We start from the raw sequence: 25597 nt of genomic DNA, 5'->3' as shown, positions 1-25597 counted from the left end.
TTAAAAGGCGTAATCGATTAAGATATATTTATAGTATTAATTCAGATAGAATTAGAGAGTTACTATATAATATAGATAGCCTTAAGACGAGCTTTAATTATTCTGCTATACTAGACCGCCTAATCTAGCTAATCGGAAATAGTTTTCCCGCTCTAAGACTTCTATTTTCAGTAAGTATAGTATTAAATCGCTATACTAAGTGCTCAGAACCTCACTCTAAAATCGTTAAAAATATAAAAACCAGCTTATAAGCTAGCTTATAAGCTAGCTATATTCTAGCTGACTAGCTTATAAATATATTCGAGCTGACTAGCTGACGTTTTTTTCCCAGCTGACTAATTAGCTTAAAAGCCGGCTGACTGATCGGCCACTCTGATAGGTATTGGACCGGCGCCTGCTGCTGCTACCATGTTTGCCCAGAATGGCTGGCTGCATTCTGTCAGTCCGAGCTCTGTCGAGATAGCATGAAATACTCACTCCCCAAAGAATGGCACGATAGCTGTTGGACGGCCATTGACAAGCCCACATGCAGTAGTTCCTGCTCCTCCATGATGGATCACCGCAGTAACATGTTTGAACAGCCATTCTGAAGCAGTTAGCTTTGATTTTATAAACACTGAGGCGTTTGGACTCACCGTGAGGACAGTCGCCAATGAAAAGAATACCTGGATCAGCTTCTGCGCCTTTGCCGAGCTTACTCCAGCCTTCGGACACAATTGCTCTCACGCCACAGCTTTTCACTGCCCCAATGATGATTTTTGTCATCTTCTCCGCGTTATCCATGACAATGGATCCAAAGCCAATGTATATGGGAGGCGGGCCGATTCTGAGAAAAGCATCGAATTCGGGAAATGGAGTATAATCGGGAGCGTTTCGAAAGAAGAATCCGCAGACATCTAAATCCATCAGCTGAGAAACGTGACCAAGCGAAGATGTATACATACCAATATGCGAGGGCCAATCGAAGGGCTTGGGTATCAGTGCAGGCGACCAGCAGTATGTGAATGGAATTTTGAGATCGGCAGCGAGATTTGCGCCAACCATTGGGGGAAGTGTTTCTAGATTCAAAGTCTTCCTCCGAAAGTGATTAATGACATCTCCGAGCCTTCGAATCCTGCTGTCAGCACAATTCGTAAGACAAACGGCATAGAGAATCTTACCCCTGCCATGTCATCATATCCACCAGGCCATATGAGAGGAAATTCGTAGTAGTGGGGTCAGTGTCGCTAAGCTGCACATTCGCCAATGGGTGTGGAAATGCTCGAGTTGGGCTCCATGGCATAGTAAACATGAGATGGACTGGGATTCCCATCGCCTGAGCACAGTGCACATGTGCGAAACTAGGGGGATTTGCGATTACTGCTTCTGCGACAAACGGAATATTTGTCGATGGATCGGGTTCAAAACATGATTTCCAACATCCTCCTAGCATTTCTGATATCATCTTCCGCTTTTTTTGAATATCGCCAGCTCGTATTGACTCAAACTTGGGAATGATGCCAGGGTTTTTGACCATGTACTTGCAAACTTGTCAGCTTCTTCCAACTGAGATAGCGGGTCAACTCACAGCCATCAATTCAGTCGGATCACCTCCGATCGGGAAGAACTCAAGCTCGGCTTTATGAACGAATTCTTCAAAACAGTCATGTGTTGCCAGTCGAACTCGATGCCCCACCAGCTTCAACTCCTGGCCTAATGCTATGAATGACTGAACGTCGCCTTGAAAGTGTTAGCAGGCGCAAGAGGTGTGATCATTAGAGAAAGTACCTCGACTTCCAACAACTTGTATGACGATGTTGAGCAAAGGGAATGAGAATGCAGCTTGAGACCTTTGCCGCTCTACCTCTGGTTCGTACGTTGGAAGAGGAGGCAAAGCGGTGAACCTGTGAGTGCTGCTCTACCTCTGAACATCATAGAAACTCTCCCATTGTCTATAATCACATGTATATTAGTTTGATAGTTGAAAATAGATCAACATATGGCGAACTGCGAAGAAATATATTAAATACCAAGAACTGCAGTCGATATGCTCTGCCGCTCGTTTCCAAAAGACTGTTCATAAGCAGGCGGTGGTGCGTCCCAATCCATTCCGTCATCTCTAGTTATCTCAGCTTGCTCAATAACAGGTGGTGTCGGGGAATGGGGATTCATGTTGTCCGAAAGGACATGGTTCTTTTCGCTTCTCCCCTCCAGCATCGCTAATGTCTCCCTCTCTACACTGGATTTTTCATTCGCTGAGGATACCGGCATTGGAACCCTTCTTATCAGCATTCTTGACTTCTCGCTATGTTTCTGCTCTTGTTCTTGCATTGATTGGGCCTGCAGCAATTCGGCCATCTCCCGGTCTTCTCTGGACATGGGAGCTTCCACAAGCGAAACCTCCCTCGTAAAGCCTCGAGGAGGGGGAAGATAACTACGCTGTTCTTGATCCATCTTGAAGTCGACAATAGGAAACAGAGAGAGAAAATTTGCAGACACAGAATAGATTGAGAAATCTAGATGATTGACAGATGTTAATCCCCTCAAAGAAATGGAGAAGAACCACGATACATAAGCATTGCAACATCATGCCTAAAATATTCTTGTCGCGAGGATGACGCAGACGAGGCTGATGCGTCCCGATCTGGCTCCATGTAAAGTCAGGGTGTTATCCATAAGTGCCATTTTGTTTAAATCCTCCAAGAAGCTTCTTTGGAAGTCAAAATGCTATTGTCTGCCAATCATCTGTTGACTTCGGACCCGTACTCGGATCCTCGTACCTCGTACGAGCTCGCATCCGTTCAGACGGTACATCCCATCCAACCTTGCCTGAAACAGAGCCAACAAGATACGGACTTATTTAGACTTCTCGACCGATCTGATGGTGGGGTTTCCTTTCTTCAACAAAGGCAACACATGCTTGCAAGTACACAGAGATAGACCCCGGTTTTAGCTTCATAGCCAAAATGCATCTCCGTGTACTTAGGAGACTGAGATATCCTTGAATCCCAACGCCCGCGTCGGTAGTTGGCAATAGACCGAAATGCTAGCTTGTGATTGCCTCCAGCGTGTGGCCGCCTTCTGCTGACAAGATCCTCCTGCTGGAGGATGAAGAGTCCCGCGTGGATGCAGCTGAGCGTAAAATCTTCAAGCAACAGGAAGCTCTGACCAGAATCTCATTAGCTCCTTCGGACTCGAAAGAACATTAGTATCCAGGACAGCGGAGTACGAATTTCACAGAACATATGCCTGAATGAAGGTACAATCAGATCGATGATGGCGGCCGTATATGCGATTCTCGAAATGCCTATCATTCCTTCCTTTCTCACTTTCGCAGTTCAAGCTGGATTCCTCGACTTTGGAGCAACCACTGAACCAATCCAAAATGACGTACAAGGAGGATCATCGGAATTCCAGAATGAAGAGACAACTGAAAAAACTTATGATGAGGTTCACTAGAGCAGTCACATCTCATAAGTCATGCTTTTGTTGCTGAACGTTCTCAGATTCCACATTGTACCAATAAGTTACAAATGTCTTGTCCTTTCAAAGATCCGTCCAGACAACGCATCTTCAATCCAGCCTTTCCCAACCTCTATCCAACCATGCTTATGTTCAACACACATGATCAACTTTTCAATATCTCGAATCTAGAAACCTTGTTTCTCGACTTGGTCGGCAGCCTTTTGAATGGTGGCTGCAGCGTTGGGGTCGACGAATCCGCAACCGTTCTTGCCGGCTTGGAAAGCGGCGGCCTCACTTGAAAATTGTTAGTTGTATTCATGAATGAGAAGAGGAGCCACGAAAAGTGTCGTCTCAATGGAGCTAGATGAAGATTGAACGTACGCAGAACAGATACCGACACCGCTGAGATCAGCACAGCATGCAGACGAGCAGTCTGAGTCGTCAATGCAGCCACCGGTGATGAACTGAGAAGCGTCACCAGCACCGACGTTCTTGGCGCCAGCATTGTTGGGAGACAAAGCAAAGGCGGTCATGGCGACTAAAGATATTCATCAGTTAAAAGCTTCCTAAAAAAGTAATAGGCATGCTTGGGAGCATGGGATGAACTTACAAGCGACAACAACGGTGAAAGTAATGCGAACCATTTTGAATGAAGGTTTGGTTTTTTGAAAGAACGTTTCAAGTATTAAATAGAGTGAGTGTAGAAAATAAGACGACGCCGGGTCGTTTGGAAGAGACAGAAAGTATGAAAGGCGAATTGGATTGTGATGAAAGATGTTTGGTCTCTTACGTGCTCGCAGCGCACTCATATATATACCTACAGCCTCTCTCCTCTATTACTTCAGCTCCAACACGTTCATCCAAAATAAATCCAGCGGTGCCTCGCTCGTTCCATCCCCGATTCATCGACCATATTATCAAACGCTTATTCCTGCATCCCATATAGGCGACACGCTCGTCCCAACGCTCGAACTGACAGGTCTTGGAAAAACATCAGACAAGTCGTGCAAGGCGATGCTGGGCCTTGGGAGCCGTCATCTCATGTCTCGGAACTCGGTTAAGATGGGTTGATGCGGGAAGTGTTTGATCTTCTCCTGAATCGCATTTTGCCGATGAAGACCTGCGACATCCTGGTGCACTCGGCAACTTTGAGCATAATTTGATCGGCGGCTTCGGCTCCAGACTTTCATCGTCGGTTATCTTTCCGGAGAGTGCTGATTGGCCAGAATGAGTTTCATGACAACAATGGATGTTGCAGGAACTGGTACGCCGCACCGTCCGAACTCATGCATAATAACGGCGCTTGACTTTGGGGGAGTTCATGACGAGTGATCAGGTTATTTGACAGGTGGCAATGTCTTTCGATGTAACATTCGCTGAGATCGCTGTCTTTGACTCGAGAGATCGACGAAGGTCAAGCCAGGGGAAGTGACACGACTTGCTTCAGATATTCTAAGACAGCAAGGACTTTCTCATCCTCGAACCTCCTTCCAACCAGCTGCAGTGAGATGGGAAGACCATTGCATTCCTTCGAATCGTCTTTCACTAGTCAATAGTAGTTTTTTTGTGTGGGACATAACAGAGGCAACTTACAGAGCTTCCAGTGTTCGCTGTCGACACCAGTCATGGGCTTGAACGTTCTTTTTGCAACATCTTTCTCTCCTTGGACCTGACTGACAGGAAAAGTTGCAGCAGGACAATCCAGCAAATTCCACTGACTAGTGTATCTCCAATACTTCGCCGTGTTCTGTTTAGGAGCAACACCAGGACCAACAGGACAGAGGATCACATCAACCATGCCTGTATTCTCCTTCACCATATCCGCACTAGACGCGGTATCCGTCCACACTTTCGCATATTCCTTTCGATAAGCTTCCCGCTCTTCCTGCCAGTAGTACAGTTTCTGCGGAGATAGCTTCTTGACAAATGGATTCTGCTTCATGATCCATTCAGTGAGAGGCAGCCACGGTTCCCCTGATTCAGCAATGGTTGCAGCGTTCTCGGCACCTGCATCTGTGAAATACAGACTTGAGATTATGGCCCAGGCTTCATCGTGAAGATACGGCTTCCAGTCTACAATCTCAATAGTCGGGACTTTCCGCAGATGATAGACAAGATCGGTCATGGCTCGAGTGATGGGTGGATGCGGAGTAATTACACCATCATGCCACATAACTCCAATTTTGAGCGGCTGAGTTTGAAACATTCGAACAGACGAATTCCAAGGTATTGGGATGAGTGCTGGCTCCAACAGCCATGGCTGAGAATCTATCACGACTTGCATAAAGAGTTTGATACCTTCGAGGGTAGCGCTCATCGGTCCAATGACTCCAGGAATGGGATCAGCACCTGCCATAGTTGAACACCAACCATCAGTTGGGATTCGGAACACAGTAGGCTTGAATCCATATATGCCGCAGTTGGCGGCAGGACTTCTCATACTACCTGGCAGGTGTCAAAGAGTGGCCATCAAGTGATGTCTGACCTTACCGCCAATATCGCTGCCGATCCCCAGACAACTACCTCTCATCCCCATCAAAGCTCCTTCTCCCCCACTACTTCCACCAGAAGAGAGAAAATTATTATAAGGGTTGACTGTCACACCATAGAGATTGCTGTTCGTCTCCAAATGCATCATAGTCTGTGGCTGGGTCGTTCTAGCGAAGAAGACGGCCCCGGCATTCCACAGAATCTGTAGTACATGAGCATCTTCATCAGCTTTCTTCCCCCACCAAGCAACATAGCCAGCGTTGAGGCCAAGATCTTTGATCCCGATCATTTCCTTCACACTGATGGGAAGTCCATGAAGTGGACCAATTGGTTTCTCGTGGCGAGAGGAGTATTCATCGAGATCTTTGGCTCGGCTGAGAGCTCGCTTGGGGAGGAGCTCGGTGATGCAATTGGTCTGTTGGATATCAGAACCCTGGAAACTACCACAAAATCATTTGGCTTCTCTCACAAGTCTCTGAGCAACCACTGCTCTCCTCAGAAAAGCCAATGTAACCGCAGTAGCTGATACCTGACCCCTTGCAAGCAGTGTTATCAGCTTCTCCGGCAAAGACTCAGTGATCTGGATATCTGCCTGGTTCAGAACAAGCCCAGGAATTACCATCACGTCCTTTGGAAGCTCGTTCGAGAATAAATCATGTGCGAATACCTCAGTGATGCCTGGAACTCGAGCAATACTTGCGTCTCTGGTATCCCGCGCCTCTTTGGCAACTTCTTCCCATGTCCTCTTCGGCTTCGACTTACTAGATTTGGCCATATCGTCTTAAGTCAAAGTACATGTCTCTCTGCCCATAACTACATTCCCAAGCCTCGAGGATGGCTGCCTTAGGATTCATTGAGCGCGATGATTGGTTACCGACCACATCCAAACCAACATCAGCAATCTGACAGGTACTGTCAGTCAACCACTCACCATCCAGAATTCAACGTTTCACTCTATCCTCGTAATTATTTTGTTGCACATCGCAACTTTACTTTTTTCTTTGATCTCCCCAGTTCAGCGGTTCAATTCCTTAAAGAAGAATATCCTCCGCCTCGTATACAGACTTGGATGGCTACGGTCCGAACGATGATACGACGGAATACGATCCTCGGCTAATGCCTGCGAGTTTACCCCTGAGCGAGGAGTACTGTAGCACGTGCGATAAGGATTTCTGTCTCGGCTCAAGATAAGAAAGGTTGCTTGACTCAGGTTCGAACTTCCTCTTTAGTGGAACGCCTTCTCCGTGTCGTCTTTACCCCGCCATTCAAGATGCTTTGGGGGAGAACCAGTCCTGTGGTGCGTGGGGTCTCGAGAAGCTTTTCCCGTGAGTCAATAAAAGTCCAGCCTCAAAGCCTTGACTGACATTATCCAGTCTCGAGACCCTATCCGAACTTCAGATACCCTCCTCCAAGCTCGAGCTGTCCTTCCAAACATTCACCCCGATCCTTCCATCAATATCCAATTAAGATGTCCTCAGAAAACAAAAGCAATGGCACATCAAAGCCTACAGCTTGGTCCGGTCCAGGGCAAGCAGCATTTGACTTCAGAAGTCAGTTAATTATATCTTTATATCCCATGCCACCTTCCTCTAATGCAAGGCAATCTAACACAACAACCATGAAGGCGACGTAGTCACAACGCCGACTGCTTCGATGCTCCTCGCCATCCAAAACACCACACTCCTCGATGACGTCTTTGCCGAAGACACCACAACCCTCGATCTCGAATCGCATATCGCAGCCCTCACCTGCCATAAAAGCGCGCTCTTCGTCCTCTCCGGCACAATGGGCAACCAACTCGCGCTTCGCACACACCTCACTCAGCCTCCTCACTCCGTCCTCTGCGATCACAGAGCGCATATCATAGAATGGGAAGCTGGCGGCGTGGCTTCACTGTGCGGAGCTTTAGTCAAAGGCGTAGTGCCAAAAAATGGTGTATATTTGACACTGGAAGATGTGAAGAAGAATGTTGTTTTGGGGGATGAGATACATTCGTGTCCAACGAAGATTATTAGTTTGGAGAATACACTTGGAGGGACGATTATGCCGTTAGAGGAAGTGAAAAGGATATCAGCGTTTGCAAGAGAACATGGGATTAAGATGCATTTGGATGGAGCGAGGATATGGGAAGCTGTTGTTGCGGGAGCGGGATCTTTGCCAGACTATACGAAGGAATTTGACAGTGCGAGTCTATGCTTTTCGAAGGGATTGGGTGCGCCAATTGGGAGTATACTTGTTGGAAAGGAGAAGTTTATTAAGCATGCGCGGTGGGTGAGGAAGAGTATTGGTGGAGGACTTAGACAATCTGGTGTCGTTACTGCGGCGGCGAGGATAGCTGTTGACGAGACTTTTGGGAAAGGTCCAAATGGTGAAGGAGGCTTGTTGAAAGGGAGTCACGTCATGGCGAAGAGGATTGCCGATATATGGACTGGAATGGGAGGGAAGCTTACTCAACCTACCGAGACCAATATGGTGTGGTTTGATCTTGACGATGCCGGAATTTCAGACGATGAATTTGTCGAGCTAGGAAGTAAACATGGGTTGAGATTCTTAGGTCCGAGATTGGTGGTGCATTATCAGATAGGTGAGGAGGCTGTTCAGAGACTTGGAGAGGTCTTGAAGGAAGTTATTGAGAGGAAGCAGGCCGGCGGAGTAAAGAAAGAAGGGAAAGTTGGTGAGAAAGCATATGGCACTTGAGATTATGAAGAGATGGAAATGAAGAGACAAACCATTTAGGAAATAGATACCACGAAACATATAAAGATAACATACGCCTTAGATGCAGAGCCAATTGCCCTGGGTTTTGACAATACCCTCTAGCAGTCTTCCAAAAGCCTTCGGCACTTAGTTCATCTCCTCAGCTACCCCTGCAGTTCCCACGAGCCTCAAACTCTCGTCTCCACAATCTCCAACCCACATTTTCAACACACAATTGGAAGACCCGAGGCCGGCCCATGCAAAACCCACTCTCTCCTCCTCGAACCAATCACCCAGCCCTCCACCTCAAAACAATTCTCCCCAATTCCCTCCAAATGACTATCACCTTCACTTACCCAAATAAGCAGAAAGTCAGCATATCACAACCCCCAAAAAAGCGGCTTTAGCTCACTTGGGAGAGCGCCAGACTGAAGCCCACTTCAGATCAAATCATGAATATCTGGAGGCACTGTGTTCGATCCACAGAAGCCGCATCTTTATCTATCTGCGAACTTGGGAATACCCGGGTTAGAATTCGAACCAATTTTTTTTTCTTTTTCACTTTGAAATCTTGCTTTTGCTTGGTATTGAAAGTATGATTTTGGAGGCAAGAGAGAAGGATAAATATTTCTGTATGGTATGGTATGAATGTTTTCTTTTGTCTCTTTCTTTCCCTCGTCCTTTTTGTAAGTCTTGCTGTTTTTGTGGGTGGCTGACTCGGCCCGGACTTGGTGGCTTGAGTTTAGCGAGGCTTCAGACCGTGTAGGAAGCGGTAGGGAAGGACGAGGCTCTTCCATCCTCACGATGGAACTCAGGAGGTGACGAAGAATTTATATATTCAGGAAAGTTTGTTAAGTTTTGTCCTTAAATGTGTACCCTGATGACTTGATCCTTTTTTATGTATACCTATACACTGTGAAACTGGCTACATCCTATCTTACAACACTGCCAATCATCTGCATAAGTCCACGCACAGAGACGACATACCCCCAGGAACCTCGTACATTGATTGAGCTCCACCTCGATGACTCAAGAGCTTGCTACAGCTGCATCTCCAGCGTCCCACCTCTTACTAGCCCGATACGCTTGACCTTCCTCTAATTTCCCTGGAAACACATACTGGCTGGCCGGCTCACTGATATCTGTGCCAGTGTACTTCTCGTATAGAGTTCGGTACTTGCTTCTGAACACATCCGTATCGATGTATGTTCCTTTCAACCACCTCTCTCCGTTGCCTGCATCGAATTGGCGCCGACCGTGAAGAACTCGTCTGTTGTTGAAGATCACACACTCGCCTTCTTTCAACTTATACTCGAACAAGGCGTTGGGTGCTTCGACGCGATGAGCAAAGGTCCGCAGCGCCTTGGCGATCTTGGGGAACACAGGCCCCTGCGCACTTTTGGTAATTGGGAACGGCGCTTGAAATGGTGGTGAGTAGTTTACGAAACTGAGAGGTGTATTGTCGGTTTTGAGGGCTATGGGCGCATTGAACTCTAACACAGGACGTTCGTAGTAGTAGTGTTCTCCGGCATTACGATAATGATAAGCCAAGTCTGTAGTAGATAGGACCTTGATATCCCAGGGCGACAAGCTCTTGACGGCAAAAAAGGTGTCACTGAACAAGGAAGCGCCGCCTTGGCAAGTATTCTTCAAGCAGTGCAAGAATTGAAACCCCGGAGGATTCGTCATATACAAAAGGTCCATATGGAGTCCAAGGAACTGGTGGGTGTACGCCACATTTTTGGCTTCTGCGACCGACTTTACATCCCAAGTTCGTCCATAGAAGGTGTCTCGAATGGTTCCGATACGACCTGCAATCTCTGCAACAGACTCTTCGGATTTGGGGACGTTGCGAAGAAGGAGAAGCCCGCGAGTCTGCAATTGGAACAGAGCTCGGAAAAGTTGCTTATCATCTTCCATATAGTCGGTGAAGTTAAAGAATTGAAGCTCTTCCTCAATTCGACGTTTGCTCCATGGACGAGGGTAAACGTGATCAGAGCGGTCCCGTGCTCTGGCACTTCTGGTGTCGCATGTTTTGAAGAACTTGGATGTATAGGTAGAAAGATGGTCTGGTCCAAATCCAGGGATATCGTTCTCCCACGTGATTGCGAAATCCCCATTGTCCTGTTCCCTGACAGACGTTGCTCTGATAGTCCTAGGAATTTCGGTGGTTTGGAATTTCTTCTGTGTTGATGATGGATCGACACATCTGGGGCAAGTACAAGCATCGCGCAGGAAGACTGGATGGAAGGCTCCGTCGGTATCGCCAATCTTGACATACTCGAGGTTCATGTCAGGGATACCATCAGGACTTTCCCTAGTCAGCCATTCTTCTCTTGTGGTACTGCGAGGTCCACGAAGGACACCAGAAGCAGCCGATGAGTCTCTAGACGGCGAAGAGTCCTGGGACACAGCTTCCTCAGTTGATTGGTATCGTACTTGCGATGCAATATCCCGAGACCCTCTCGGCAATGCAGTCGGCCGTTGAGTGAGACGTGTTTGCCCTTCACAACGGTGGCGTTGACAAGCCGAGACCGAGAAGGTTCTGATTGTCTTATTGGTGTGCTTGGATGATAGACGGGCAAGAGACAAGAGTCGTGTGCTGCGGCAAATGCCCTCCATCTGGAGCGGTGGTCTACTGGACCACGTGAAAGCTCTGATCGATGGACGGAGCTGGGGCCCAGAAATGAGATGAGATGAGATCTGACAGAGCAGGTAGGTGATGCAGCAGTGGGAGGCCTACTGACCAGCGTCAGAGACAAGAGTGCTGTTGTGCGAGGTCGGGGTGCGCCGGGTAGAGTAGTTGACCAGAACCAAGGGGGCTTTTATGAGCGGGAATGGAGGAAAGGAGAAAGTTGTCTGTTGATGCCGCAGAAAGTCGAGCCGAACCGAGCTTAAGGTAAGGTAAAGAAAGGTTGGCAGGCAGTCCAGCCACATGTGGCTGCGATTCACACCAGCCACAAGGAGGGGCCGGGGCCGGGCCTTCAGCCTCGAGGTCCCGACTCCCGAGGTGCCGTCACAAACCAAAGTCGCCGATCGAGTCAATCATAGCTTTGCAATTAAGGTAATCAATCCCTAGAGGATCATGAACCACTTGCACATCTCAGCTTCATTGAACAGTGCAGAGTCAAGATGAGCAACCCTCTTTATACCGCCTCAATACCACCCCCAGGTTTATTGATCCGGTGAAAGATCTCCCGTGATACTTGCCCGAGCAAATTGGAAGATGCCTTCCACCGACCGGCATAACGCTCGCCAAATTCGGACGGATGGAAAGTCGTACAGGCGACCCTTCTTCGAGGGAAGTCACCGGACAGGGCTCACAAACAGCCTCTGCTGTCACTTTCGTTTTCTCTTTTCTCCTACATCACCACTCGATCACATTTCATCAGGTTCTTTTCTGCTCTCGCGACTTTTTTGCTCAGTGTAGCCCGGATCTTCTATCGTGCTGCTGCTTACATCTCCATCTTCTCCCATTGTTGACATCCTCATTGGTGTGCAGAATTGGCATGTGATCGCGAGCCCCATCTTCAACCACAACATCTCTCCACACGATGCAAGCACCAATCTTGCCTCCACGAACAGAGCAAGTCCTCGCACCGCTTCTGGCTTCCCTCCCAGCAGCAACAATCTCGCCGTCACCACCAACAGCCCTGCTCCCAATCCTGTCTCCGATCCTACGCCAAAGGGTACAAATACTTTCCTCGACTGCCTCCGAGCCCTGGCTCCCACTCCTTTGCTACGACAGCGCCAACGCCTCGAAACTCGAGTCAGTCGTCAAGCACGAAGCTTTCGAACCACATCCTGTGTCTGGAGAGGTAGAGCTCGACTGGGACAGCGTGCTGTCAAGATATCAGCGTATCGACGAGGAGACACTACAATGTCTAATCTCAATACCGGATATCGAGCTGGGCGTCAAGCTGATATGGTGTGTGAATGACGAGATGGGTGGCGGAGACGGCTGGAGGATTGGAGAAGTTAGTGTTCTGGACAACGAGAGTAGAGAGAGATGGGGACAGAGTAGCATTCCAGACGCCGAGCGCGCATTTGAGAGTACGCAGAAACAGAACCACTCTCAAAGTACGAATGGTACAAACAGCCTCCTTACACCCGAAGCGGAAGAAGAGGAGGATGATGACGACTACTGGGCTCAATACGACAACACTCCCGCGCAAACACCAGCGCCTAAACACTCACCCGCTCCACACACCATGGCTGTAGACGGGCAGGCTGGAGAGCCACAGTCGGCAGAAGAAGAAGCGTCGTATTACGCACAATATGCCTCAGTTCAACCTGCAATGGATAACCACGATCCAGACGAAGCAGAGCAGAATGGCGCTATTGAGTCCTCATTAGGCAAAGACGAGATCACAACAGAGCTACAACAACAGCTTTCACACCAGCACACACATCCAGAACTACACGACACATCAGCCGCATGGTCGGAAGGCCACCCTGACGACCCAGCATTCTACCACAACAGAAATGCCTCACAATCCCCCCACGAAATCGAGGGTCTCGCTCACCCCAGACCAGGAAGTAGTACCGGCAGCAGCGGCAGCGACACGGTAGCCAAACTCGAGAAGAGAGCTTTGGACCATGCGGTGAGAGAGCAAAGCGAGGTGGGCATCAAGCAGCATATTGGAACCAGTATCAAGAGTCTGTACCGCCTGGCGAGGGTAGCGGGGATTGAGAGAGGGGAGTTTGAGAGGATCGTTAAGACCGAGCTGGAGTGTTTAGCTCTGATGGACGAGGACGATGACTAGGTGCAATTTGATCTGACAGTCGGAGAGAGAGCAAATTTCAGTCCGGGAATTGCATAAGTCCACATCCCAGAGGTCAGCCCTGGGGAAGAAGTGGGTAGTCCAGAGGAAATTCGAAGCGGAATACAAGGAGGTATGTACAGTCAAAGCAGCATTTTTCCGGTCTGCATAGTCTTGAATGGGCGAGGTATTTCAAGATAAGGAAACTAGGCTTTTCTGCTGGACATACAGGGTATGTCGCATGCATGAATGCATGCATTTCAATCATCAAGTCTAGTCTAGATAGGTCAGTCTAGTGAGTTAACCACTGTACACCAAAATAATTAAAAGTCACATAAAAACTTGATCTACGCCTTTTGTCCACTGCTTATAATTTCTGCATTATCCATATTGTTTTACAGTAACAACTTTATGTGTGCTGTCTAAATGGAGTGAGGTATTGATAGATTGAGTTAAAAAAGGACATGCTGTTGATTTTGTGCTGGTCACTTACTTGGACTAAACTAACTTGAGGGTCCAATATTGTGGCAAGGCATTGGATGGTGCTGGAGCTCTGCTTTGTTTAGGTTTGGCAATAGCCAACACGTTGAGATAAGCGAGGTCTTGTTCGTCAATCAAAACATGCACACCTAAGAACCCTCTGTTCAACGGGCAACGCTATCAACATCCTGCTACTTAATTACAAAACTAATCGCTAATCCGCTATGAGAAACTGTAAAGCTCAAAAGAACCTATTCAATCAGAATCGACGTCCTGGTGTTGCTCCCCGAAAACCCGCTTGAGTAGTCTTTTACCGACGACAGACCAACCATCATGGCTCTCCGGTTTCAGAGGGCAATTGCGATAAGGTTTGCATCCGGGAACAACACAACGCATCTTCAGGTAATTGTAGTGATGGCGATGCCAGCGCCTACGGAGAGTGAATGGGTCAATGTGTCCCTCAATGGGAGCAGCTTCGCTGCCACGCAAAAGGCAGGCTCTAATGTGCACTCCATACTTCCGAAAGAAATCCATGAAAACTTCGACATGAGCAACATCTATGTCCTCATAGCTTTTCCGTAGAATGATTCGTCGAGGGCGGCATGGGCCTGTGCCTAATGCTGGAGCATTGATAGGGTCGGTTTCTCCTGCCCGTACAGGTAGCCTGAGTTCCTCCAAGACGCGCACCAGGCGGGTATCGAAATGCCATCCTGAAGGCATATTAGGACACAGGGGATCCGAATCTCTGGATGGAGGTGGTGGACGCCATAGACGGAGTAATGGGTGATCCAAAGGCCATTCAAGCTGATCTATAATGATCTAATTGGGGATCAGAAATGCCGGAAACCTATTTGTCACTTGTGAGGGCGACTCACCTCCGCTCTTGGGTCATCCTCTCTCCCACCCTGGCAATCCATCTCTACCACTTGGAGTTTTCTTGCCCTTTCTGCCGTTTCACCTCTTTCTAGTGGTGGGTGATCTTGGCAGACAGAGAGAAAATCCACAATGTCTCGAACGTCGGTCATGTTAATGCCTCCTGAGTTCGGCCCGGCGTCGAAGATCAAGTTCCCTCGCCATGAGCGCCTGGTCATCCTGTCAGCATCATCTATCTCTGAAGATACAAATTGGATGCTGTAGATGCTTGTCATCGCTTACGGAAATCTTGGGAAAAGTTCCACGGGCGGAACTCCAATCTCTAAATCTAGGTCAAGCCACTTCTCACAGTGATTCAGAGTCGCGATCACACATTCATTCTCTGGATAGGTTTGGAGCCTGGTGGTATATGCGTACATATTCCGCATCGGTCGATTCCGAACTATTCACATGCTCAGTTTGCAGAACGCAGCGAAATCTCTGAATAACCATAGAATAATGGTCTAGCTTAGAGATGAAGCTAAGATTGCATGAAAATAAAACGCACCCGGATTGAGAACTATGCCTCTTCCATCGTTGATAGCTGCGTGCGACCAAGGAAAATTAGGGAAGAGGTCCAACCGAGTGTGCTGCTCAGGACCTCCTGTCGGTTCGACCATTACCGTTCTTCTCGATGGATCTCTCCCACGCCTGAACCAGACAAAATCAGGTCTCCGTCTGTCACAAGCAAAGCGTAGACCTCGCCGGGCATCTGGTGGTACCTCGCAAGTGAACGAATGACAAAGGATATTATGGATCTTCTTATCGGTTTCCTTGCATGGAGCACTACAGTAGGAAGCATGGCATGTCTAGAAGTGTCGCCATTGAGTTACTTAAAATGTCACCGAGTAGAGCCAGGAGAATACTCTGAGCAGATCTTGAACCTACTGGGCACGATGCGATTGCCGCTCTCTGACCCACACAATCCCCTCCACAAAGAGTGCATTTATCGGGATTCGACCTATGCATGTTCTCGCTCGACAACATGGTTAAATATATCTAAGAATTTGATTCTCGTAATGAACGACTTATATTTTGAAAGCGAATGACACGGTCTAGGTAGCGAATGTATGTAGCGAATGTTGAATAAGATTTCTGGCTGAGGAAGAAAATTCACTCAAGGAGATGGGAAGAGAAAAGGTTATGCATAATACTTGTGATGAGGCAGGAACATCTTCAACAGCGTGATCAAAACGATTCTTTGGGTCCCTGAGCAGGTACCAGTCAAGTCTGTAGAGGGAAGCTGCGTTTGACAAGAATCTATCAAGTTCTCGGCACGCCGCCGCAGCCTAATTGTGAGTTTGGAGCAAATGTTTGGTTTCATCCTAGATGATCACACCCTGCATTGTAAAGAGGACGTTGAAACGCGTTTCAATGCGTCCATGGAACAGTGAGTGCGATTCCATTGTCTTGCGTCAGAATTCTGGTCCACTTGACCACCCAGATCAGACGGTACGATCTTGTAGAGAAATGGATTGCCAATTGCAAAAGTCCAATAAGTACTAAGAGGGCTTTCTACATGAAAATTTGAGAGATATTTCTTGGTGTTATGATCGGCAACGCATCCAAGCGACATCGCTCCAATCGGGACAATTCCGCCCGAGTAAAAGGCCACCCCAACTTTGACAGACTTTCTGTTAAATTAATTTCATACAAAGACAGAAAATTCAATAATATCAGTAACAAAAAGGAAAATGGCAAAGATTAAAACAGTTGAATACTTTCGTTTGCCACCAAGATGGCTCTTTGTTAAGATAACAGATGAAGATGGCGGGGTAGGGTGGGGTGAGGGGTCATTGGAGGGACATACTGAGGTACCTTCTCTTCATTATACATTTAGGAGGATAAAGTGTATTGACCAGAAGGCTAGGCAGTTGAAGGTTGTCTCGATGCCTACACGACTCGCATTGTGGGTATGGAAGCTGAGTTAGTATCTCACTACCGAGGAAAGGGATATGGCTAATTGGACTAAGTGACATTGAGCATATCTGGCAATTGCTTTATCGATTCGGGTTCTATCGTGGAGGGCCGGTAATGATGAGTGCCTTGTCTGGTGTTAGTTCAATCTGGTATTGATTCCGAGACAATGCTGATGCCGCGGTGTAGATTGACATTGCTTTGTGGGATCTGAAGGCCAGGAAGCTAGGAGTGCCAATCCATCAACTTCTTGGCGGCAATCTTAGGAGTAAATTGAAGGTGTATGCTTGGATTGGAGGCGACCGTCCAGATGATGTCGAGATCCAGGCGTGGGCGTACTCGTCTCCCATAAACTCCGGGGCTGACAAAACACAGCAAAGGCAGACAAGACCAAGGCTTCCTGGCGGTAAAAATGAATGCTACGGAAGATGTGGGATGGATGGACACACCGTCTGCTCTAGATTCTTGCGTAGAGCGATTGAAAGCCGTGAAGAGCCTAGGTATGGATGCTGGTATCGATTTCCATGGCCGGATCCACAAACCGATGGCGAAGCAGTTAGCCAAACTCTTAGAGCCTCACCGGCCGATGTTCATCGAAGAGCCACTCTTGTCCGAGAACATTGAGGGTATCAAGAACCTCTCACAGCACACCTCAACTCCCATCGCCCTAGGCGAGAGACTCCACAGCCGCTGGGACGTAAAGCCATATCTCGAATCTGGCGCAGTAGATATCCTGCAGCCAGATGTTTGTCATGTGGGTGGCATATCAGAGCTTAGACGAATTGCAACAATGTGCGAAACGTATGATGTTGCGTTGGCTCCGCACTGCCCACTAGGGCCTATTGCTCTTGCTGCTTGTGTCCAGGTTGATGCTTGCAGTGCCAACTTCGCCATCCAGGAGATGAGTCTCGGTATACACTATAACGCAGGGACACAGGATTTGACCAGTTACACAAAGAATCCCGAGGTTTGGAATGTGAAGAATGGGTATATTGAATTGCTGACTGGACCTGGATTGGGAATCGAGATTGACGAAGAACAAGTTCGACGATTATCAGCTGGAACTGAGCCATGGGTGTCTCCTGGGTTCTTTGGTCCTGGAGGAGAAGTAAGAGAATGGTAGTACCTAGAAGTAACATCAAATAATGTAGTTGCCAAATGGATGTCAGGCTCCATGACATGACTTCAATTCAAGGCAGCGCCACACACTCGATTTCAATATCCACACCCTTAGGTAGCTGCTTGACAGCAACACAACTCCTTGCTGGCTTGTGCTTAATCCACTTCTCATACTCTCCATTCATCTCTCCAAAGTCTCTCATATCCGTGAGAAAGATCTGCACTTTGACAATGCGATCAATCGAAGATCCGGCCTCTGTAAGGACAGCCGAGAGAGCTTTCAGACACGCGGCCGTTCTATCTCCCATGGTACCCTCAACTAGATTTCCTTGAGAATCTGCTGGAAGTTGGCCAGAGCAGTAGATTGCATGTGGTGTTTTAATGGCTTGTGACTACTGGATGTCAATTTTGGCCTGACTAATGACTACAACCTTGGAACGAATGCTCACATATGGTCCAACAGCTAAATTTCTGGATTAGTAAGTTCCAATGAAGCAGCCAGATGTAGAACACTGACGAGGCATAGCATTTTTGGTCAAAATTGGAGAGATATCTGACAACCTCTTTGACGAGGTTCGTAGAGCTCTTGATTGAAAAGCTATGGATCGGCTCATTGGAAGACTCAGGCTATTTGAAAGCCGAGGTGCGATCCTTCGAATCGTCGACATGTTGAGCCTGGAACGATATTTTGGGATCACTCGAAACCTTTGAAGTTGGGATGGATAACAAACAAGAACCACGCATGCAGAGTACCTCTTGGCACATGCACTCCACGTGACGCGATACTTTCTATTAAAGGCAGAAGCCCGTGAGACACTTCTGAAGTTAATTTTGAAGTAGTTTTACAGAATCGAAAAATATAACGGTAGTGTTGAAAACAAAGTGAAAACAACTGTAAGTGCTCACTTAGAAGATCGGAATGTGGCAGTTTACCCCTTTCCTCCACATCTGACGAGGGACGCTAAGGGAGTTGGGAAGGACACATTAGCCTTCGCGGCAGCAACACCTTGCCAATATATTTTGGTCAAGGAGCTCGTCTCTTCCAACAACGCGTTACTCACGACCACGACCACGAATCTGCCTCTTGATCGCATTCGGTCAATGCTCTTTTCTTACGCTCATTGACTCCAGCTGAGGACTGCTTCTTTTCTTGTGAGTGCCCGGCGGCGACCTCCGTCCCGAGCTTCCAGGTCGAGAGCTATCCTTTTCCACCAGAGCTTCTGCTGACACTATACTCGGACCAGTTTTTAGACTTTGATTCGACCTACCCTTCGCGATGTCTGGCCAACAAGGCTCGGTGCGGAAACGGAAAGATGTTACTGCTATACCAAAAGCAAAGGATGCCTTCTCGACTGGCATAGCTGCCCCTCGAGATGCCGAGCTTGATGCTCTGGTGAAGGCTAAGCTCGAGATCAAGGGACCAGGTGCTGAGTGGGATTATCGGATTGCAATCACAATTATCACAATTCTGGCCTTCATAACCAGATTTTGGGGCATCAGCCATCCAAATGAGGTCGTATTTGACGAGGTCCATTTTGGCAAGGTATATCTATCGAGGAAGCTCTAAATTGCCCAGACGTGGCTAATATTTTGTTTCTAGTTTGCCTCTTACTATCTCGAGCGAACGTACTTCTTCGATGTTCATCCTCCCCTCGGAAAGCTACTTTTTGCCCTTATGGGTTGGTTTGTTGGATATGACGGACATTTCCACTTTGAAAACATTGGCGATTCATATATCGATAACAAGGTCCCATACGTAGCATTCCGTGCTATGCCTGCCTTTCTCGGAGCTCTTACGGTTCCCGTGGTATTTGACATAATGTGGGAATCTGGCTACACTCTGCCAGCTTGTATTCTCTCAGCAGGCTTGGTTCTCTTTGATAACGCCCACATTGGACAGACCAGACTGATCCTTCTCGATGCCGGACTTATCTTCGCAATGGCCTGCAGTTTGTTGTGCTACGTCAAATTCTATAAGCTTAGACATGAGCCGTTCGGTCGAAAGTGGTGGAAATGGCTCCTCCTCACTGGCTTTTCTCTCAGCTGCATCATGTCGATCAAGTACATTGGTACATTTTCCTTCGTCACTATCGGAGCGGCGGTTGCGATTGATCTTTGGGATCTGTTGGACTCGAAGCGCCGCCAGGGTGCTCTGACCCTACCCGAGTTCGGAAAGCATTTCGTTGCCCGAGCATTTGCTCTGATCATCGCGCCGTTCTTCTTCTACCTTTTCTGGTTCCAGGTTCATTTTGCGATTCTCAGCCGATCAGGTCCTGGAGATGATTTCATGTCCCCCGAATTCCAGGAGACACTGAGCGACAACGTGATGCTTGCCAATGCTGTTACTATCAACTACTATGACAACATTCAGATCAAGCACAAGGAGACATCTAGCTTCCTCCACAGTCACCCAGACAAGTATCCTCTTAGATACGACGATGGCAGAGTCTCCAGTCAAGGTCAGCAAGTCACTGGATATCCATTTGCTGATGCCAACAACCACTGGCAAATCCTCCCACTTAACAGCAATGAGGTTTTGGGACAGCCAGTGAAGAACAACGAGCTTGTCAGACTCCGACATGTTGTTACCAACACCATGCTCCTGTCTCACGATGTTGCATCTCCATACTACCCAACCAACCAGGAATTCACTACCGTCCCAATGGAGGAGGCTGTGACTGAGCGTTATAACGACACCCTTTTCGAGATCCGCATCGAGAATGGCAAGTCAAATCAAGAGTTCAAGAGTCTTTCTGGTCAATTCAAGCTTATCCACAACCCAAGCAAAGTTGCCATGTGGACTCACACTACTCCTCTTCCAGACTGGGCATACAAGCAGCAAGAGATCAACGGCAACAAGAACCTTGCCCAGAGCTCCAACGTTTGGTATGTCGACTCGATCCCATCCATCCCGGCCGACAGCGAGCGTTTGATCAAGAAGGAGCGTAAAGTCAAGAGTGTTCCATTCCTCAAGAAGTGGTTCGAACTCCAGAGAGCTATGTTCTATCATAACAATGCCTTGACCAGCAGTCATCCCTATGCCAGCGAGCCATTCATGTGGCCATTCTTGTTGCGTGGTGTCAGTTTCTGGACTCACAACGATACCCGTCAGCAAATCTATTTCCTTGGAAACCCTCTTGGATGGTGGTTGGCTAGCAGTCTTTTGGCTGTCTATGTTGGCATTATCGCCGCTGATCAGTTGTCTCTGCGCCGTGGAGTCGATGCGCTTGATACCCGTAAGTCTTCACCGGATCCATTCTCATTCCATACTGACATATTTAGGCACCCGATCTCGTCTTTACAACTCTACTGGTTTCTTTTTCATTGCATGGGCCACTCATTACCTTCCTTTCTACGTCATGGGTCGTCAATTGTTCCTTCACCACTATCTTCCAGCACATCTCGCATCAGCATTGGTCACCGGAGCACTACTCGAGTTCATCTTCAACGTCGAGCCAGTCATCGACGATGTTCCCGCCAACAAGAAGATTGGCGCACCCGTCAAGAAGCACCTCCCAGCTCGTGAGAAGCTCGTCGGACAGAACCTCATGGCATCATGGGCCGCAGTCGTTGTCATCCTCACAATCGTTATTGGAGGATGGTACTATTTCCTACCTCTGACCTACGGGTTCCCAGGTCTTGATGTTGCTCAAGTCAACGCCAGAAAGTGGCTAGGCTACGATCTTCACTTTGCGAAATAGAGGATAATTGGAGATAAGGGCGATGTAACGTTAGTTGGGATGTGTAAAAATCGGCGTCGGATTCAAGAATAGCCAGATGTGTCTTGACTTAGCGACTGCATATGTAAAATGTATTTCGTTGTTTGAGAATCTCTATGAAAGATATCGTGATTCTCTTCTTGCATTCCAGATCGAGAGGCTTCATGCCGATATGATTTCGTATCTCAGGATAGAGTTGGTGAGCAGCACCTAGACCTAAGAGGATGCTATGAAAGCTGAGTTGCCTCTTCAGCACTGAGATTGACAAAACACCACAACCGTCTCACAGCTGCGAAATTGCTTGAGTGCGTAAGACATGTTACTGAAGGCGTTCGGAACTTTGCATTGATGAGACTTTGCAACAAGCTACACATGTGATGAGCGACAAGAGCAGTAGACATCAGTGCAGAGTGCTTCCAGTTGTGCTTACCAAGGGCTATCAGTCTCCAAGGCTCGAAGCCAGATGTTGAGAGCAAGGAGATCTGTGATGGACTATCTGCTCGAAGAACAGCCACGAACGAGCAATGAGATCCTAAAACAACTTGATTCTTCAAAGAAAGATTCCCCAAATCGTCTGAGTTAGAGGAGGCCCGGAAGGCACTATGATGTATGCATGGATGTCTCCTGACGGCAAAGACGATACCTTCGAGGCCAGCAAGTAAAGTCCATAGGGCAGATGCTTCGTGCTTGAAATGGCATTCTTTGAATAGAACACCCACTGGATTGATTTCAAGTCGATTCACCACTGGCTTGACGACAACCACACCATCTTGATGCGAACCACCTTCATGCCAGCACCTGAATTACCACTTATCCCCGTGAAGGACGGGTACCTTTCATAGATGTTGTTCCCATGCACTGCAGGTATTGGCAGCACGGGTGAGCCGAGCGAAAGACGAATCAATGTGTTGTTCTTTGAACAAGCTCTACGTCTTTCTCGAAATCCTTGGGGTCCTCGTCTTCAGCTTCGTCTTTGATCATGACCACAGCATCTGATAGCTTCCAGCGCTTGCTCATTCTACACCTCGTTCAAAAGCTTGCGGCTTGATCGAAGATCTCTTGACGAAAAGAGAATCCTACCTTGGAGTTCCAGACCTCTCTCGGATCCGGCATCAGCTACTAGGAGCAGCCGGGAGCATTTGTAGATATTCGGCACGCGCTAGCATATGGAGGAGCTCGACCGCATCAAACATGTGATGAGTCCAATCACCCTTGACAGTGCCTGAAAATGTCAAAAAATGTTCCACTATATGTATCTTTGATCAGTGCCAAACAGAGATGCTTGGGTCTGGTGGACACTACAATCAACGTATGTTAGACCGTAGAAAAGCATCATTTGTCGATTTTGGTCCTTCATCGAATATCATGGCTGAGAGTGCAACACAAGTTACCCTGAATTTTGGATATTTTGGCTCTTGGATCCACTGTACATGATACCACCATTTGCGGCTTGTCCCAATATCATCCCAGGAAAGGATACATGATTGCAAGCATCAGACTTATTGTCGGAGCAGCTCCATGTTCTAGGTGAGATGTACAAGCCTTCAACCATACCGGCAATCTTTGCTCATCTCCTCAACCACCCCTCCAGTACTCTGAGCTTCTCATGTAGATTTGTTTTTACAACATCGCAACACCCACAGCAACTAAGACGATGGTCGACAAGAGTCCATTTCCAGCATTCAAGAAGCTTGCACCGCTTGTAGACTTGGAAGTCGATGTAGCAGCGGCAGACGAAGATGATGCAGAGGCAGCAGCCTTTTGAGAATCTTTAACAGTGTTAATAATTTCTTAATCCATGCTTCAAGTGTGCGAGAACGTACCACCAGCCTTTGATGCCTCCTTCGCGGAAGTGATAGCAGTGCAGGCATCCATCAATGTAGTGTTAGACATCATTGTGTCAAGCTCAGTCTGGGCAGCAGTGGCCTTCTCTTTAAATGAAGCAATTTTCGTGGCATTGTTCTTAGTCTTCTCTACAAGCTTTGTTTCGTTACCGGCGGTTGTGATGAGTTTTTGCAGCCTGGAGTACAGATTAGTTGCGATCAAAGTTTATCTTTCCAAGAAACCTACTTAGACATGGTCTTGCATTCATCCTTGGTTGCCTCAGCAGCTGAGATAACAGCGCAGGTAGACACAAGAGTGGCGTTTGACTCCATAGTGGAAAGCATAGTGGCGGCTTCAGAAGCTTTAGCTTTGATTGAAGCTATTTCTGTGGCATTATTATTGGTTTTCTCCGCCAGCTTGGTCTCATTTGAAGCCAATGATACGAGCCTCGTCATTTGCGCCATGTCTTTGCAGATGCTCTTGTCGGTGATGGCCTTGGTCTTGTTACCACCCCCGGCAACGACAGCTGTGGAGAGGAGTAAGGAGACGAAAAGCCTGCAGAGCTGCATTCTGGCGAGTTCGAAGTCGAGGAAGAAGAGTTGCAGAAACAAAATGTTGAAGGAAGAAGAAGCAAAAGGAAAAACGGGTCGGCCGAAGAGTCAAGGATAGAATATTGATGAGAAGATCAGATAGTGATACCAAATTACTATCTGAGAGAGGAGATGGCGAAGCCTTATATACTCCACGGCATGTCCCTACAGCAGAGAAGTCTGAAATTGCCCATTGACGAAGCCTTTCGTCTCTATCTCCATAATTTCGGAAGCGCAGCCAAGGATAGCACAAGTCAGAGCATCAGTCAAACGTCTACGTCCTCTGGATTGTTTGGGATGAGGGAGTATCAAGCCTCAATGCCAATGTTTTGTGGTTAAAGATAGCTTTGGGATTAAACAGAGCAATGAGAGACCACGGATCGGGTTGATCGCCAAGTTTAAAACGCGACATCGTAATCCCAGCTTCCTTCAGATCTTGCTACGGCACTTCTGCTAAGAAACCCATACCTCACATCATTATAACTGACCATTTGGACGCTCATCATACAGAAAATACCACATAGTTTCGCTTACGACTTCTCATAATCCATCTTGGGAGTCAGTGGAGGACTGTGATTGGCTGGCTGATGATGATTTTCGAAACTTTGTGTGTCGGGAAATACAAAGCGGATCGTCAGCCACATGAAAATCGAAACAAGCTGACTACACGAGATAGTGACCATCCAGAACAATTATTCTGCCCATATGAAGATTAGGGAAGTGCCACCAATCGCTTGTCAGGTATGCTTCAGCAAAAACCGTGTGCAATATCTTCCACTTCACTCTACGGGAGAACCCCATGGCAACAACATTGAACTTCTAATACACCATCAGTACGCCCCAGCCTGTCTCACATATGGTCTGCGATCAGGCTCATCAAACTCGAATTGAGGCTTACCACTCCATAAGGGAAACTCCTCCCACAAGATCCACTCTTTTACGCATGTCATTCCACACTCAAAACGTTAGCGAAATCCACGACCAGGATCTTCGAAACCTTATAGACTTTCCTGGGAAAATTCTCACAACATTTTGACCATTTATCCTATTGCCCACCCAGCAACGGCATAGAGAATGAGTTGAGCTTGAAGGAAGATTCTTTATAGGCTTGTAAAGTCTAGCAACGGTGTCGAAGTAAGCTTTCCAAGACGTTCCAAGCTTTTGCTAAAACAACTCTCCAATTATACGCTCTCTGAGATCTTTTGAATCGATCAAAGGTCGGGATATCGGCACATGTCAGAGCAGAGAAGAGTAATGCTTGAGATGGCGATTCTGATTGTCAAAACCCAAGCTTCTCTGTGTTGGATGACGAGGGCCACTGGGCTTGCTTCATTTCCAGGAGGATTTTTTGTATTCCTATTATGTCTTTGACATATGTCCAATCTTAGCATAATGATAGCCACCTGCCCGGGTTAGAGTTTCAAGGACCGTTATTTGGAAAGCATATGATGCCAAGATCTGCCCCTAACGTTGTAAGCGAGAGTCAACAAAGGAAAGTAACAGGCAGGTCTGCATCTGGTAAACCCAAAAACCTAAACTAAGACAGATCAAGTAGTTTCAGTAACACAAATCAACCACTGAAGCAGACTGCTTCACGGGGCAGGCTAGCCTTTTGCAAGTGATATGCAAGTGGCGTTCTTAG

The 25597-nt window shown here is 47.6% G+C and overlaps 12 protein-coding genes and 1 non-coding gene across 14 annotated transcripts; 5 read left to right on the top strand and 8 right to left on the bottom strand.

The window, feature by feature from the left end:
• Positions 1-344: 344 nt before the first annotated feature.
• Positions 345-2433, bottom strand: ONS95_010507 (uncharacterized protein; the record flags this gene model as incomplete). Its single annotated transcript, XM_058504107.1, has 9 exons — positions 345-429; positions 478-586; positions 636-896; positions 945-1105; positions 1161-1519; positions 1568-1719; positions 1768-1782; positions 1857-1931; positions 2010-2433. The coding sequence occupies 9 exons, from the start codon at positions 2431-2433 to the stop codon at positions 345-347; spliced, it is 1641 nt and encodes a 546-aa protein (XP_058360820.1).
• Positions 2434-3629: 1196 nt separating this feature from the next.
• Positions 3630-4088, bottom strand: ONS95_010506 (uncharacterized protein; the record flags this gene model as incomplete). Its single annotated transcript, XM_058504106.1, has 3 exons — positions 3630-3738; positions 3826-3982; positions 4055-4088. The coding sequence occupies 3 exons, from the start codon at positions 4086-4088 to the stop codon at positions 3630-3632; spliced, it is 300 nt and encodes a 99-aa protein (XP_058360819.1).
• Positions 4089-4858: 770 nt separating this feature from the next.
• On the bottom strand, positions 4859-6709 carry ONS95_010505 (uncharacterized protein; the record flags this gene model as incomplete). Its single annotated transcript, XM_058504105.1, has 4 exons — positions 4859-4983; positions 5038-5889; positions 5935-6349; positions 6404-6709. 4 exons carry the CDS (start codon positions 6707-6709, stop codon positions 4859-4861), a joined length of 1698 nt encoding a protein of 565 aa, XP_058360818.1.
• A 444-nt stretch (positions 6710-7153) lies between these two features.
• Positions 7154-8673, top strand: ONS95_010504 (uncharacterized protein). Its single transcript, XM_058504104.1, has 3 exons — positions 7154-7259; positions 7308-7484; positions 7559-8673. Exons 1-3 carry the CDS (start codon positions 7205-7207, stop codon positions 8629-8631), a joined length of 1305 nt encoding a protein of 434 aa, XP_058360817.1. The 5' UTR covers positions 7154-7204; the 3' UTR covers positions 8632-8673.
• A 355-nt stretch (positions 8674-9028) lies between these two features.
• Positions 9029-9125, top strand: ONS95_010503. Its single transcript has one exon. It is a non-coding gene; the product is annotated as a tRNA-Phe (tRNA).
• Positions 9126-9128: 3 nt separating this feature from the next.
• On the bottom strand, positions 9129-9428 carry ONS95_010502 (uncharacterized protein; the record flags this gene model as incomplete). Its single annotated transcript, XM_058504103.1, has 1 exon — positions 9129-9428. The coding sequence occupies one exon, from the start codon at positions 9426-9428 to the stop codon at positions 9129-9131; it is 300 nt and encodes a 99-aa protein (XP_058360816.1).
• A 38-nt stretch (positions 9429-9466) lies between these two features.
• On the bottom strand, positions 9467-11732 carry ONS95_010501 (uncharacterized protein). Its single transcript, XM_058504102.1, has one exon. The coding sequence runs from the start codon at positions 11251-11253 to the stop codon at positions 9661-9663; it is 1593 nt and encodes a 530-aa protein (XP_058360815.1). The 5' UTR covers positions 11254-11732; the 3' UTR covers positions 9467-9660.
• A 453-nt stretch (positions 11733-12185) lies between these two features.
• Positions 12186-13397, top strand: ONS95_010500 (uncharacterized protein; the record flags this gene model as incomplete). The annotated part of the gene is made up of 1 exon (XM_058504101.1): positions 12186-13397. The coding sequence occupies one exon, from the start codon at positions 12186-12188 to the stop codon at positions 13395-13397; it is 1212 nt and encodes a 403-aa protein (XP_058360814.1).
• Positions 13398-13939: 542 nt separating this feature from the next.
• Positions 13940-16333, bottom strand: ONS95_010499 (uncharacterized protein). Of its 2 annotated transcripts, XM_058504100.1 has the most exons (4): positions 15295-16333; positions 15030-15189; positions 14750-14957; positions 13940-14693 (listed from the first exon to the last, which is right to left on the bottom strand). In XM_058504100.1, exons 1-4 carry the CDS (start codon positions 15404-15406, stop codon positions 14130-14132), a joined length of 1044 nt encoding a protein of 347 aa, XP_058360813.1. In that variant the 5' UTR covers positions 15407-16333; the 3' UTR covers positions 13940-14129. The 2 variants fall into 2 exon arrangements, with proteins under 2 accessions (XP_058360813.1, XP_058360812.1); XM_058504099.1 differs by having other exon boundaries at positions 14750-15189; positions 15295-15617.
• A 147-nt stretch (positions 16334-16480) lies between these two features.
• On the top strand, positions 16481-17826 carry ONS95_010498 (uncharacterized protein; the record flags this gene model as incomplete). The annotated part of the gene is made up of 5 exons (XM_058504098.1): positions 16481-16600; positions 16657-16712; positions 16760-16841; positions 16893-17032; positions 17079-17826. The coding sequence occupies 5 exons, from the start codon at positions 16481-16483 to the stop codon at positions 17824-17826; spliced, it is 1146 nt and encodes a 381-aa protein (XP_058360811.1).
• Positions 17827-17893: 67 nt separating this feature from the next.
• Positions 17894-18436, bottom strand: ONS95_010497 (uncharacterized protein; the record flags this gene model as incomplete). Its single annotated transcript, XM_058504097.1, has 3 exons — positions 17894-18214; positions 18272-18285; positions 18340-18436. 3 exons carry the CDS (start codon positions 18434-18436, stop codon positions 17894-17896), a joined length of 432 nt encoding a protein of 143 aa, XP_058360810.1.
• A 662-nt stretch (positions 18437-19098) lies between these two features.
• Positions 19099-21523, top strand: ONS95_010496 (uncharacterized protein; the record flags this gene model as incomplete). The annotated part of the gene is made up of 3 exons (XM_058504096.1): positions 19099-19365; positions 19423-21058; positions 21105-21523. 3 exons carry the CDS (start codon positions 19099-19101, stop codon positions 21521-21523), a joined length of 2322 nt encoding a protein of 773 aa, XP_058360809.1.
• Positions 21524-23161: 1638 nt separating this feature from the next.
• On the bottom strand, positions 23162-24398 carry ONS95_010495 (uncharacterized protein; the record flags this gene model as incomplete). The annotated part of the gene is made up of 3 exons (XM_058504095.1): positions 23612-24398; positions 23365-23561; positions 23162-23310 (listed from the first exon to the last, which is right to left on the bottom strand). The coding sequence occupies exons 1-3, from the start codon at positions 23932-23934 to the stop codon at positions 23162-23164; spliced, it is 669 nt and encodes a 222-aa protein (XP_058360808.1). The 5' UTR covers positions 23935-24398.
• Positions 24399-25597: the final 1199 nt, after the last annotated feature.

The sequence above is a fragment of the Cadophora gregata genome, assembly GCF_030347475.1.
Source record: "Cadophora gregata isolate MNR1 chromosome Unknown scaffold_4, whole genome shotgun sequence".
Taxonomy (NCBI): domain Eukaryota; kingdom Fungi; phylum Ascomycota; class Leotiomycetes; order Helotiales; family Ploettnerulaceae; genus Cadophora; species Cadophora gregata.
Note: the sequence above shows the minus strand (reverse complement) of the source record. Positions and strands in the feature narration are given on the sequence as shown.